Source organism: Meriones unguiculatus, chromosome 20, assembly GCF_030254825.1.
Source record: "Meriones unguiculatus strain TT.TT164.6M chromosome 20, Bangor_MerUng_6.1, whole genome shotgun sequence".
NCBI lineage: Eukaryota > Metazoa > Chordata > Mammalia > Rodentia > Muridae > Meriones > Meriones unguiculatus.
In genome coordinates, this window is record NC_083367.1 from 44,442,504 (window position 1) to 44,457,566 (window position 15,063).

A 15,063-nucleotide genomic window follows, 5' to 3' on the forward strand; every position below is an offset into this window, starting at 1 on the left:
TCTTCAGTGATGTGCCCCTGCTAGACAGATGGGATGCTCACGTGGGGGCAGGTAGAAAACCAGTGTCTCACTGTTAATTAGCAGCAGCCATCAAGAGCAAGGTCATTTTTTTTCTGTAGGAGTGAGCCGTCTTGTTTGAAAAACAAAAACAAAAACAAACAAACAAAAAAACCTGTCTTACGTTCCTCACACTGCTTCACACCCCAATGCAAACTTAAGCCTTTTATTTAAAGAAATATCTCATTGGTCAGGTGGTGATTCATTTCCCACATTTTGCTGCTAGATCCAGAAATGTTGACAGAACACCAGGGTGTTCTGAGAGTGAGGCCAGCTAGGAGTCTTAGCTCTGGAAGCCTTAAGAAACCAGTCACTACTTAGGAATTGTTGGCTAGAGAGGCCCGCTGTTTAGATCTGGGATGCTCGAAACCGAACCTGAGACCCTTGCTTTGCTGATTGCTTCTTTTGAATCTCTATTGAAGTCACCTACAGCTCTGAAGGATCTCTATGGTAATGATCACTATAGTTTTCATGCAAAAGTTTTGTTCCTGAGCATCTTAAAATCTTATACACTTCAATTAAAAAAAAAAAAAAGTCTGAGTGGACAGACATGGTCTTACATGGAGTATAGTCCCAGCCTTCTGTCACCTTACAGTGGTCTGGGAAGGGAGTCATAAAATTAGTACATATGGAGGTGGGAAAGGATCAAGCCCCACCCACACGCCTGAGGGCTTGGTTCCTTCCACCGTCACACAGTGCACGCGCTTCCATGTGAGACCTGTGCTTCCATTCCGAGGAGTCTGAGCACAGATAAACACCAGCTCATCTTCTCTTCGGCATCTCTTTCTTTCTCCTCTGCCTCAGGGTTTCTTGAGCTTTCACTGGTTCACTCCAGACTAAAAGGCAACATGTAGAGATTATTCATCTACCACAGCAAACTGCCAGCGAAGTAATTTCCCCCATACTTTATTTAGTCTGAGGAATCTGCGGCTCTGGCTGGGTAGGGAGAGCCTGTCCGAATGGTCCTGTCTATGACTCCATGCTGGCTTACGGAGGAAAGAGGGAGCCTGCACTGCTGAACTGCCCTGAGGCACCGTCTCCCCTTTAAACTGCTGAAGTTGCACTAACATTTCTGATCTGGGCATCAGTCTACTCCTGCTTCCTGACCTTCCTCCAAAATGAGTCCATGTGGGGGAGGGGGTGGGGCAAGGAAACACTTTCTCCCTCACCCCCTACTTGGTCTTGTCAGACAAGAGTTCAGGGCAGCAGAGAGCATCACGAGATCAAAGGCAGACACTGCTGGGTGGCCCCTTAGCAAGCCTGAGCTTCTTAGCCTGCTGTGAGAGTATTTTCCTTGGGCACAGGGCCAAGTGTCTCTAAGAAACGAGGCAGTGGCTTGAGCTGAAAGGACATGCCGACTGTGGGTGGTAGACGGTTTAACATCTCACGTGGTGTTCCAGGACCTCTGAGGCCTGTCTCAGCCTGCCGTTACTCTATCCCTCTGTCTTCTGTTCACTGTGGACAGTCCGCACTCTCTTGGAAAGGTCCCAGCCTTTGTCACAGAGGAGAGCAATCCACATCACAACACAAAGGGGACCACCCTCCAACAAGGCAACTCGTACTGCTTGGAACTGGGGCGTAGAATAGAATAATTTGATTAATTTCAACAACTTGTAAACATTTTCTCTTAGGGAAAGTCTTTATCACTTATTCTATGGACACAGCCATGGAGGTGGTGAAATTTGTGAACTTTTTGTTGGTGAATGGCTTCCAAACTGCAGTAAGTATTTTATTCAAAGAGAAAACTGAACAGTTCAATTGAACACAATGATGATGATGATGATGATGAAAAAGTATAAATAGCTGTTGATGTTTTAAGCAATGTTTTACTATTTATGTAATTATGAACTAAATGCTTCTGGATTTGGATAATTGTTTTCTATCTATCTATTTATTTACTTATTTGGTGCTGGGAGTCAAGGCTAGAGCAAGTATTTCTCCACACTGTAAACTAGCCAAAGTCTCCAACATTTTTTTTTCTCTAAAGTCCATAATAGAGGCAATTCCCACCTTTGGTCTGGCTGGTCCTAACTGAAGGAAAGGCCTGGCTTTGGCTGCACTCTCTCCCTTTGCCCTGTCCCACCAGCCATACCCCCCATACCCAACAATATGTAACCTGTGACACTGGAAGCTGGAAGCTCACCGACTAGCTGTGCACTAAACCAGACCCTCCTGCTCTGTACTGGGTTGTGAGGTTTGAAGTAGAAACCTGGGCTCCCGCTGCCCGGAGCTGCCCTTCTACACCTGGCTTCAGGAGCGAAGAGTATGGACAGAGAAAACATGGCCGAGTCTAGGTTGAGGAGAGATGGCCCTGATTCACTCCCGTAGGTCCCCTGTGATCTTGGCCCCCAAATTCTCAAGCACATAATCTTTCTGTCTCCCTGCCAAGCCCTGAAACAGTGCAGCTTAGGGCCATGCACATCCTTCCTTAGGATAAACAAAATATCACCGGTTGCTCCTGGGAAGACTGGCTCTCCTCAAACACTGAGATTGCTTCCTTCCCAGAGGCCTCTCCTTGGCCATTAGCAACAGTGAATGCCAGAGAGGAGTGAAGAGTCAGTAAAGCCGGGAGGTTGGAGGGAAGTAAAAAGGTTGCTTAGCATTGGTTTGGGGGGTTGTTTTGTTTTGTTTGTTTGGTTGGTTTGGTTTATTGTCTGTCTGATTGGTTGGTTTGGTTTTTCCAGACAGGGTTTCTCTGTGTCACCCTGGCTACCCTGAACTTACTCTGTAAACCAGGCTGACCTTAAATTCACAGAGATCTGCCTGCCTCTGTCTCCTGAGTTAAAAGCATGCGCTACTATTGCCTGCTTGTCTAATAGTTTTTAGTTGAGTTTCCCACCCCCCATAATACATTTTTAAAAATGGAAATACTTAATTTTTTTAAAGATGCCTACAATTTATGTAATCCAGCTTCACAACTCTATAGACTAACATTTCACTTTCTCATTTCCAGAATAAGACAGTACTGGGGCAACTTTGACATAAAAATCAAATTATGAGACATGAAGCAACACACAGATCTTACTTTTTCCTCCTCTCCCAATATAAACATATGGATTCTGACTGGCCCTGGACAATAGCCACGGTTTTTAACCTTTAAAAAAATAAAACCCATGGTCAGAAGCAGTTCAGGGGGAATTTAAATGTGCACTGGACCCTTACTTATAGAAGCCTATGTTTATTAACAGCTGTGTGTTACAATCGACACAGTGAGATCCTCTTAGTAAAACGAAACAGTGAGTCACATAAGGGGGTTTAATTAAAACAACAAAAACAGCCTAAAGGTTTGGGTCGGTTTTAGGAAATTCTTAGGGAATAGTGTCATGCCCTGCCGCTAGCAGGACATAGTTACTAAAGGGACAGGGACAGGGAGATGTTGCCTTATCCTGAAGCGAGTGGCTGTGTAAGTCAGCCATAAAATACTCAGCTAAGGTGGCTTCAGCAGAAGCTCGTTTTCAACAGTTCTGGAGGCCGGAAGGCCAAGAACATGGTTGAAACGGGTTTGGTTTTATCCGGAATCCTCTCTTCTTGGCTTGAGATGGCCATCCTCTCTCAGTCCTCAAATGGTCCGTCCCATGTGTATGCACAGAGCTGTGTACCAATTCTCTCTTCTTCTATGAACACCAACCTATGGGAATAGGGCTCCCCAGCACCTCATTTTACCTGAATTATCTTCTGAGGGGCCCCCACCCCAAGTCCAGTCACATTATGAGGTAATGGGAAAGCTTCCATACATTAATTCTTATTTTCTTTTTTGAGACAGGATCTCACTTTCTTGCCCAAACTGACAACCCCCTACATCAGCCTCTCAAGGGGTGAGATTAAAGTGTTAGCCACCACCTCCAGCTAACGTATGCATTCTAGGGACACAGTTCAGCTCCTAACAACAGCAGTGTGGGAAGCTTGTCATGACAGTAGACTCTCATGGGGATCTAGAGAAGCAGACGCCTCCCAGAATGTCTATATCTGTAGCACAGGAACAGCTTCCATGACGGATAATAGCGACCATCTCTGGCATGGTGACATCATGCCTGGCACCATGTGATATGCCTTTTCTACGTTGCCAGTAAGTTCTCATAAGCACAGTCGTGAAGGTGGAAAGCGGCAGAGGCAGGAGTACAACCAGAGCTGCCCATCTTTGCTCTGAAGTGGAAATGTGTTACTGACACCATCACAGATTGGGCGCAGTCTTTGACCAGCACATACCTTATATCTTGTTTTGTTTGGTTGGTTGATTTTATTTTATTCTTTTTAACTACTTGAGACATTTTTTCAGTGTAAAACATATCAGCCACAAACTCTCAAAACTCCTGCGTCAGCTTTCCGGGCCCTGGAATAGAAGACACATGCCACCACGCTGGATGTTAACATGCTAAAACAAAAGCAAGCTGGGCTCGGGGGTGCATGTCTTTAGTTCGAACACTCCAGAGGCAGAGGCAGGTGGCTCTCTGAGAGTTCAAGGCCAGCCTGGTCTACATCGTGAGTTCCAGACCAGCAAGGGCAATAGTGAGACCTTATCTGAAAACAAAAATCCAACCCAGAGGAAAGCTGTTCCATTTTTAATGTTATCAGTAAAAGAATACATTGAGTTTTGTATTGCGTGCCCTGTAGGTGGGACAGTTAGGTAAAAACACCTTTTTCTATAGGGAGCTTAGAAGCGCGTTAGGAGGACGAGGTGGTCATAAATGACACATGGAGTAAATGAAAGAATTTTATAATGTGTTGTTACTACTAGTGGCCATAAGGTGTGTGAGTTGGGTGAGGTGAAGAGGAAGTCAGTGTGACTTACAGAGCAGAGGGGCTTATGCTGTGCTGTTAGGGCACAAGAGAACCAATGTGAGAAGAGACGTAGAGAGAGCATGTGGGGAAAAGATAGTAGCTCATTCAGGATGCTTAATGAATAGCTGAGACTTAGTGTGGTCAGCAGGGTAACACTAGGATAATTAATATGGGTACAGTGAGGCTAATAAAGCAAACCTTCCCCCAAAGACCTTTACTCTAGTGTATAATACATTCCCTCTTCCAATCAGGTGTGCCTTGTATATGTAACACACACACACACACTTTCAGGAGAGAGAGAAGAGGGGGGAGAGGAAGAGAGAGAGATTGATTTGGCCTTCTATAAGACACGTGATTTGATGTTTTTGCATTTCCAGTACCTGAAGGAATATCATCTAATAATACTAATCTGAGTCTTAGAGTTCTCCTTGACTTTCATCCTTAACCCCTCCCCACTAGCTAAGTCATTTTGTTCCTTGGATTTCATCCAAGTTTTGTACAACGCTTTTGAAGTGTATAACCGAAGCTGGACATAATACTGTCATCCTGACCCGACTAAGCAGAGATGTTTCTCAGCATTTGCACGCTACATAGCCACTGAAGGTCCAGAATCTGCCTTTCGATTTCTTTTAAATTACAGATACATAAATGTACTGTTTCAGCCTCTGTGGATGTATCCAACTTAGTGATATACTGTGTCTTTCATATTTTTGAACATATAATTATTGTGTAGCTGCAGACACATTTTGAAATGAACCACTATGTCCTGATTATGGATATTACATACTTAAATATCTATGAATGTTTAAATGGGCGTATTTCACAAAAACTCGTGTTTCATTGTTTGGACTCACGTGTTCCTCCTTATAGAAAGCACTAGTTTTGGGGTTGCAAGTGTATGTAACTTCTCGTGTTTTCTTGAGCTCTCAGTAAGAGCCCTTCCTCACATCCTTTTCTTGTAGATTGATATATTTGAGGATAGAATCCGAGGTATCGATATCATTAAATGGATGGAGCGCTACCTTCGAGATGTAAGTATATTCCAAGATTCTGAGGATGTGTGCTGGTGAGAAAAACAATCAGCCTGTGAAGCTGTTTCACAGAAGAAACACTGATACTCTCCCAGAGTCTGAGCCCGAGGAAGTGTGGACAAAGCCTCTCTTGTTGGAAGCTATGCAGAGACTTGGAAAGGAAGGATGGGGTCGCCCTCCTGGACATGCAGAGGCAGGAAATAACGGTCAAACCAGACACAGGTGGTTGATAACAATCAGCGCAAACAATTTCTAGACCAGAATAGGGAAGGAGGAAATGAAGGTGGGGGCAGCAGAATCCAGCTGAATTGGACGCCTTTCCAAGTGTTTTGTAGGACTGGGCTAAAGAGGTTTCTGGGCAGGCTCGCAAGCTCCGCAGCATGCCACCCCAGGGCACCCACTTGCAGCCCTGTGATTCGTTTTCCACAGACAGGATCTATACTAGCCACTGGGACACTTTGTGCTTTAACAAGATAGAAATTGATTGCTGCCAGCATGTCCATGTCCAGGTGCTTCGCTGGGCAGGAGTGGGTTGGGGGTGGGAGTCTCAGCAGGCTGGGGTTTTGCCGCTTTCCTTTTGTCTGCAGCCTGGTGTTGGCTTTGTGCTGAAGGGTCTGCTCCCGCTGCCTGTGCTAATGTGCACAGGAAAAGCAGGGCAGCAGAGGAGCGCAGTGACTGACAGCTCCCATCAGGCAGCAGGGAGGAAGGGCATTTTTCCTGCGGCAGCGATGCCTTTCTGCCTCCATGCAGATTCAGTGATTTAGGCTTTCATTAGAAGTTTATTAGGGAAGGTTGTGGAAGATGGGAGAGTTCCTCTCAGAGCTGCTTGCTCTGCGTGTTTGTTGGGTGCTGGGCATGGAGGCCATCAGGAGGGGTGAAGATGACAGCATGCCTGTGTGGGGGCTGGTGCCTTTTGCTTTCAAAGAGAGGGGCCCTGGCTCTATACCCACTGGCAGGTCAGGGACGGCTTATGGTCCTGCTGGCCAGTTTCCAGCTGGTCTTCACCAAATGAACCACACTTCCCACTCCCATAAACATGCTTTTCTCCTTCTCATTACAGAAGACAGTGATGATAATCGTAGCAATCAGCCCCAAATACAAACAGGATGTGGAAGGCGCTGAGCCGCAGCTGGACGAGGATGAGCATGGCTTACACACGAAGTACATTCATCGAATGGTGAGTGGTGAGGGGACCACAGTGCCTGGCTGCTCCCGCAGAACAGGCAGCCCCTCTTAGGGAGGCTGCTTTTTCATTCAAGGTGACAGGATGTTAGGGAAAGACTCTCAGGCCTCCCATGTGAGGAGGTTACTTTGGCTATGGCTCTGTATATTCTGAGAGAAACCCCACTCTTTCTTGGATACAGAAAGTAGAGCTTTGTTCACTTAGCTGTTTACCAACAAGTGTGAGGCCTTAGGAGGACAGAAGAGTGAGTGGCAAGATGAGTGGGTTACTGTAGCTGTTACATTCTATCCCTTGCTTTTCCAGAAAAGCAACATGCAGTGTAAGGAGGACACCTCTCTCATACCAGCAGAGCTTCCTAAGGGCTGGCTATGTGACCATGGCCCAAGTACTTAAATCTTGCCCTTTTGCGACCCTGTTCATAAAATAGATCACTACTACGTACAGTGCTCTGAAGGTAAATGAAGTCATGTTTGAAGTATTTGGCACACAGAAAATATTTAACCGAGGAGATTGTTCTTAGTTTGTGATGGGTAGGCAGCGTTCTACTGCCAAACCTGTACCGTGGGGCCTGGTTAAACTTAAACCAGGAGGAAATTTTAAAAGGGATCAAACTTGCTCAGCAACTAAAGGAAAATACCACCCAGCTTTAGAACTAGCAGTTTTATGGCCTATCTATCTTCTTGTCCTTTGTGGGCTGAGAGACACCGTGGAGACCATGTCTGTTTAACTGGGAAGCCAGAATAGCCCTGTGACTTTCCAGCTACCCTGTGGAATGCCCAATAGGTGACTATGCGTCTGAGGGTGGGACTGGCCCTGAGCCTCTCAATCCAGAGCTGCTTTCTCTGGCTTGTTTATTTGCCAAGGATTCTGAGATTCGAAAAAGAGAAGGAAGTCACTGGACTTGAACTCATAGCCCAACTTGAGTTCTCATCCTGCATGAGGACGTGGCATAATGTATCTCTGGAAGTGGCCCAGATACTTAGACTAAGTCAGCAGCACAGGGCAGGAAGCAGGCAGGTAGTGTCAGGCCACCTTTACCTCAACGGAAGCAAAGTTGAATGCCATCCATCCTGCGAGTCCAGAGCATGGGAGGGGGGCAGAGAGGGTGGGTAAGCATCGTCCTCATCAACCGAGTCTTCAAATCTGTCACCGCCCCACCAACTGTGGACCACTTGTTTGAGTTTACAACCCAAAGCAGAAGCTGAGGCAAGGTGGTGAGATTCAAGGGTGGAGCTAAGTCTGCCTCAGGTCCAGTCTTAACTCAGTGCTAGCCTGTGGTCAGGATTCTGAAAACTAGCACCCCTAGAAATAAGCTGATCTGTAAAGGTCAGAACTGGCTCCGGGTGCTGTCTGTATCATGTCTGCAATTTCCCAGAACACTGACATTCTGTTTACGTCTCTAAGAACCTGCCAGTCCCAGGAGCAAGCAGCTGGTACTTGGGAAGGACTCCAGGTCCCTACCCATTCCTGGAGGAAACCTGTTTAGTTGTGCTGGTGTATGGCAAGGCTAGCCAGTAATACACACAGTTCAACCTAATGACCAGGTGGTCCCCAAATTTGGTCTCCTGGCCCTAATGGCTTTGGCTCTTCCCCATCACAGGAGGGACTGGCTGTGCCATCAGTATCCCAATATCCCCAGGGTGACTTCCTAGCCTCCTCCAGGCACCAATGAGTAATTATAACACATATCCAACTGCATCATTAGAAAGGCAGTATCTGAAAGAAATATGAATAAAATAAAAACACACACTGAGGGCTAGTTTTTGATAGACCAGGAAGCCTAGTGGTCAGGCCACATAGTACACAGTGCCCTTGAAGACAGGAACGAAACCCAGCCCTTTCTTTTAATGGAAGAAAGCATTTAATTGTGGCTTGCTTACAATTTTTTAATTTCTTTTTTTTTATTTATTACAATTTATTCACTTTGTATCCCAGCTGTAGCCCCTTCCCTTGGCCCCTCCCAATCCTACCCTCCTTCCCTCTTCTCCTCCCATGCCCCTCTGCAAGTCCACTGATAGATGAGGTCCTCCTCCCCTTCCCTCTGACCCTAGCCTATCAGCTCTCATCAGGACTAGATGCATTGTCTTCCTCTGTGGCCTAGCAAGGCTGCACCCCCCTCGGGGGAGGTGATCAAAGAGCCAGCCACTGAGTTTATGTCAGAGATAGCCCCTGTTACCCTTACTAGGGAACCCACTTGGAGACTATTTTTTTTTAAGATTTATTATTTATACAGTGTTCTACGAGCATGTGTGCCTGCACACCAGAAGAGGGCACCAGATCTCACTATAGATGGTTGTGAGCCACCATGTGGTTGCCAGGAATTGAACGCAGGACCTTGGAAGAATAGCTGGTGTTCCTCTGAGCCATCTCTCCAGCCTAGCTCTACTTTTAACTTGGTAGATCCCCATGCCCTTCCTGCAGGTGCTTACTTTGCCATGGCTGGTACTTGAAGTGCACAGTACTCCAGTCAGTGTGGCGTATGCTTTTGGTGTTGTTTTCTGTTTTGAAGGGAGATGGCCCTGTGGCAGATCTGTGTTGTGTGAATCTGTGAGAGTGGGTGTTGGAGAGAGAGTTGTCTGTGTCTTCACATTTGCTTTCTTCTTGTTTTTATTTTTATGCACAACAAAAGCTTCTGTTCTAAAAATCAATGAGAGAATGAAATTGTTCAGGAAACATAATTCTTCATTCTCCTTGTCCTCAGATGCCTGAAAGTTCCGTGCTGCTCCTGGGATTTGGAAACCTTTAACACTCCTGACACTGAAAATTCTGATTTTGATAGGGTTCTTGTAGCTAAGTCCTCTTGGGGAGCAGAGTGTAAAAACTGACAGAGTGGGCTCTTCATGGTGGACCTCCTAGCCCCACTGCCAAGCCCAACTGTGTTCCAGAAGAAGAGGATTGCTAGGTGGCTCCCGTCATACTAATGCCCTTCCTCATCTCCGGGCGCTCACGCTCTCTCTGCCCTTGCTTTCTCCTCACTTTCTTCTACCTGACCAGAACCTTCTTCATGCCCTGGGGTCCCCTCCTGCTACTGTCCTCCAAACTCCCTGATACAGAACAGAAAGGCCCTATCCCGAGCTCCCACAATTGCTCACAAGCTTCATGCTGTTCTCTGGTTAGTAATTTTCCTTCCTGCGTGCTCACTCGATCGATAGCTCTGGGAAGAGTATCTGAATTGTATCAGTGGTCCGATGCTAAACAAACAAACAAATAATCCTAGGTGTTAGCACTTTACTCATTTCCATGTTATAAGTACTCTCACACTTAGCAACTGAAAGCTAACAAGATAAGGTCATTGACTACAGAATTGGGAGAGGGACACATAGGGATATGAGGTGACCCAGCCTCTGCACACTCCTAATCTTTAAAACTCAAAGTTAGCACTCAGGAGGCTGACAAAAGACTGTTGTGAGTTCAAAGCCAACCAGGGCTACATAGGGAATTTCAGGCTAGTCTAGGCTACATGTGAGACTCTTCCTCATAAAACAGACAAACAAACAAGCAATCAACAAAGAAATTCAAGGTCCAGGCCAGAATATAACTTAAAATTCTTATGAATGTATTGTGTGTATTTCTGTGTGTGTGTGCATGCACATGAATTTACGGAGGTCAGAGGAGAACTTGCAGGAGTCAGTCCTCTCCTTCTACCATGTGGGCTCCGGGGGTAAAAATTAGGTTGTTGGGCATGGCAGCAAGCACCTTTCCTGCTAAGCCATCTTTCTGGTCCCCAGAAGGTGATTTTTAATAGGTCTTTAGTAAGTGGCTATATTACTCAGTGTTCTCTAAAGGAACAGAGATCTCTCCATAATATAATATATAATATATAATATATAATATATAATATATAATATATAGATATGGCAGATTTTATTTTGGCTTGTGATTGTGATTCCAGAGGGATAAGATCTATCATCATCATGACAGCAAGGTGTGGCCACAGGCAGGCATGGCATCTAGAGCTGGAAGCAGAACTGAGGGCTCATATCCAAGTGACAATACATATCTCCATATATATATATACATATATGTATATGTATGTGTACGTATGTATGCATGTATGAGAGAGAGAAAGGGAATTTATTAGAATGGCTTAAAGGCTCTGGTCCAGCTAGTCCAACAATGGCTGTCTATCAATGGAAGGTTCAAGAATCCAGCAGTTATTCAAGCCAGGAAGCCAGATGTCTTACCAGCACTGGACTCCTGAAGAAGCAGGCTCCATCCTAGTGAAGGAATGAATGTGCTAGGGAGAGGCTTCCTTTTTCCATTTACATAGGTTTTCAGCAGAAGGTGGCCCAGATTAGAGGTGGTCTTCTCATTTCAAAAGATCTCAATTAAAGGTGTGTCTTCCCACCCCAAAGATCTGGATTAGAAGTGGACTTTCCCATTTCGAATGATGTAACTAAGCAAAAATCCCTCACGGATGTGCCCACTCATTTTTAGATTTTAGTTAATTCTAGATATAGTCAAGTTCACACCCAATGATAACTATCATAGTGGTCTACACAAGAAAAATGGCAGAGTGTGTAATGCGGAGAGTTTAAAATTATAATATGGCTCTCAAATAAACAACCCAGAATAAAATTGCCATGTGGGCTGTTAGTATTGTTGGCGCATCAATTTCTCATCTTGGTTCCTGAATTAAGTCTTCATATTTGCTTGGTTTTAGATGCAGATTGAGTTCATAAATCAAGGAAGCATGAATTTCAGATTCATCCCTGTGCTCTTCCCAAATGCCAAGAAGGTAAACAAACAAACAAGAATCTTCAAATAATTGTGTTGTTGTTTTTCAAATCTGGTTTGATGGCTACCTGGGACATTAGGTTGAAATTTTTCTCAGCTCTTTGACAGCCCTCAGAGATATCAGTGACACCAGAAAGATCAACAGGTGGCTCACTGAGCTGAGCAGTAAGGACTGGAAAGGTCTGCACATGTTATCTGGTAGGACCGTGCCTGTCCAAATGGCTTATGAGTAATTACTCTTCTATGACAGATAAAACACCACGAGCAAGGCAACTTAGAGAAGGGTTTATTTGGGGAATATGGCTCCAGAGGGTAAGATCCATCACCATCATGGCAGGGAGGAGGTGTGGCCACAGGCAGGCATGGCGTCTAGAGCGGACGGCTCACATCCCCGAATGACGACAAGGAAGCAGAGGGCATGTGGCTTTGGAAACTTCAGAGCGGACTTCATGCAACATGCTTCCTGCAGCCTCACCATACCTCCTATGCCTCTCGAAACAGCATCAGCAACTGCGGATCAAACACTGAAGTACTCAAGAATCTGAGAGCATTTACTGTCTGAAGCTTCTTACCTCTCACCTGTTAGAGCCAAAGCACGGGCACTTTGCTTTCTGCTCCACATAAAGATTTTGCTGTGCACAGTTCAGTCCTCACATTTGTAGAGTACAGGCACCGAAGCCACATGGCTCTCTAAGTGAATCTTGCTGGGATTCACATGAGGGTTTTTATCATAGTCCAAAGGGTATGCTGACAGCTCTGGAGAACGCAAGTCAAGCCATCAGGGAACATGGTCCAGGCCTGGCAAAAGGAAGACAGCAGCTAAGTAAACAGCCTGAGACCCAGACCGGAGCACTCTGAGCTTAGGCGCAGCCTCCTTCTGGGGGATTCCTAGATGCTAGGACTGCACTGAGACCTCTGGCCCTGGTGAAGGAGAGCCCAGTGTATGGGAAGGGGGCCTACAGGCTTGGACAGTACACAATGTATACGAAAGGACCCCTCATCCTCACTGGCCCTAGCTTGTCCAGGGACTAAATGTAGTCATCAACTAATCGACCATCAAGTCTCTTTACTGGTCTCCCCATAGCATCTGGGAGCCTATACCAGCCATCTTTTTGCATGAAAGAACTCCAGTCTGTATCTCCCACATTTCTCACTGACTTCAAGGCATCAGTTACCTCCCTTGGCATGACCCATTAGGCTCTTTGGAACAGGACTGTGTCCACTAACTCATTCTCCTTTCTTATCATCTGCTGCCCTGTGCTTTGGTCATAATGGGCCAGGTCAGCAAGCCCCATTCATGTTCTTTGGTCTAGGTATCTCTGCCCCTCTATTCCTTCTCCTTAAAATGCCCTTCCACAACATATTGGCCTAATGAACTCTTGCTTATCCTGTATTCTTACAACTTCTCTAGCCTGTAAGGTTCTTCTTCTTCTCATGCCTCTGTAAATCATCGTCCCTTTCCCCCTAAGACCTTTAATTACTTACAGTACTTTGAATCAATAATATGTATATGTATGTAAGTATGTATGTATCAATTGCTTAGAATCACTGGATCATGCATACATATTTGGGTTTACTATTGTTTTTTGGGGTTTTTTTTGTTTGTTTGTTTTGTTTTAATTCCACTTGACAGTCTTCTTATTTCCAGAGCTTGGGACATCTAGCTACTTGCTATACTATTACCCGGAAAATAGTTTATGCTGATTTTTGCCTCCACGTGAGATTTTTGACTCCTCAAGACAGTTGTGTCCTTTTCCTTGACAATCTTCTGCACTCATCTCTAAACTGGTGCTACAGTCTCCAAGGCAGCTCATCACAAAATGAAAGCAAAGACCTTCCAGTGGTCTTCACTGATACACCCCCTTGAATTCTGGCCCTCCTCACCTGCTCACTCTTACTTGCTTTGCTCTAGCCACTGTGATCTTGTTGCTTTTGAACATACTCAGCAATTTCCACCACTGTGAGATGTGTCCTAAGCATCCTTTTCACTCCCCACCACAACGTGTCCTCCACGAGGGCAGTCCTGAGGGAGGCCAGAACTGGCCTGTGGAACCCCAGCTCTGAGATCTGCTCCTTGCACTTCAGGCCAGACCTGAGGTTGGAGTGAAAGAAGCAGGAATTAGATTAAGCCCACAACCCTGGCATCCTTCCCCCAAAGCCACAGGGGAATCCCCATCATTCAGTGTGACCTCTGTCCTACCCCTTTCATGTGAGGGTGGTGAAAAGCATGTTGACATGCAAAGGGCAGGTAGCCTGGGAGACTGACAGAAAACGCCTCGCACATGTGGTTTCCATAATGACACACACAGCTTGCACCCGAAGCCAAAAGTGCTTTGCATGTTAAACCCTCCAAAAGCAAAACAGCAGCTCCCAAGACAGCCTGCTGGGAACGCCTAGGAAGGGCGAGCCAGAGCTGTTCGGAACTGAGCCCTGAATCTGGAATCCAGGCTTCTCTCCCCTGATGTGTTCCTGTCCTCTCTTCCGCAGGAGCATGTACCTACCTGGCTGCAGAACACTCATGTGTACAGCTGGCCCAAGAATAAGAAAAACATCCTGCTGCGGCTGCTTCGAGAGGAAGAGTATGTGGCCCCTCCCCTCGGCCCCCTGCCCACCCTTCAGGTGGTACCCTTGTGACACCAGCCATCTCCAGCTCAGTGCCCCAGTGCCTGTCCGGACAACATTCTTCTGGCTGAGGCTGGTTGCTGGCACTCAGGCCTGTTTCAGTGTCTCGTAGGGGGCATTCAGGCCCCAGAACACCTCTTCTGCAGGGTTCTCTGCCTCCTAACACGTTGGCTGCTCTGTATTTCCTGCCTCAAACACACACACACACACACACACACACAGACACATGTGCGCACAAGTGGCCATGTCCGCCTGAGTCTGAGTTGTTCATGCTGGGCTTCCAGTACGTTAGTAAGTGGCCCCTACAGGGGATGGCAGCAAACGCCTATGACCACAAACATTCTTCTCTCACTCCTCTCACATTCTCCAACTCACTGCTGTGAGCTGGCCAGATGCTGTGTGTCCTTAGACCACTCTGATCTGTGCTCAAATAATAAAATTCTTTGTAAGAACGTGGTTCATTTATCTCAGTGGACACAGACATATTAATTTATATTGAAATGGGCAGCTGTGGGACATCAACAAAGCTGCTTAGATAGAGTATCAGATAAATGTGACAGATTTCTCTGTAGTAAAAGATTAAAGCCAGAAAGTTAAACATCCTTACAATGTAATAATGAAAGGTTTACTCTGGCAATTGAGGTTTTAACAAAA

The 15,063-nt window shown here is 45.9% G+C and overlaps 1 protein-coding gene across 7 annotated transcripts in view; it reads left to right on the top strand.

Moving 5' to 3' along the window:
* Traf3ip2 (TRAF3 interacting protein 2) overlaps positions 1–14,861 on the top strand; it is a 56,585-nt gene extending 41,724 nt beyond the window's left edge. For 4 of the 7 annotated variants that reach the window (XM_060373722.1, XM_021657255.2, XM_060373723.1 and 1 more), the window contains 5 exons: positions 1,689–1,777; positions 5,799–5,867; positions 6,928–7,044; positions 11,714–11,788; positions 14,275–14,861. In XM_060373722.1, the coding sequence (XP_060229705.1) occupies positions 1,689–1,777; positions 5,799–5,867; positions 6,928–7,044; positions 11,714–11,788; positions 14,275–14,421 (497 nt within the window). In that variant the 3' untranslated portion in view covers positions 14,422–14,861. Of the gene's footprint in view, positions 1–1,688; positions 1,778–5,798; positions 5,868–5,938; positions 6,090–6,122; positions 6,377–6,500; positions 6,824–6,927; positions 7,045–11,713; positions 11,789–14,274 lie in introns of those variants that run through there. The other 3 variants (XM_060373727.1, XM_021657257.2, XM_060373725.1) reach the window with 3 other exon arrangements.
* Positions 14,862–15,063: the final 202 nt, after the last annotated feature.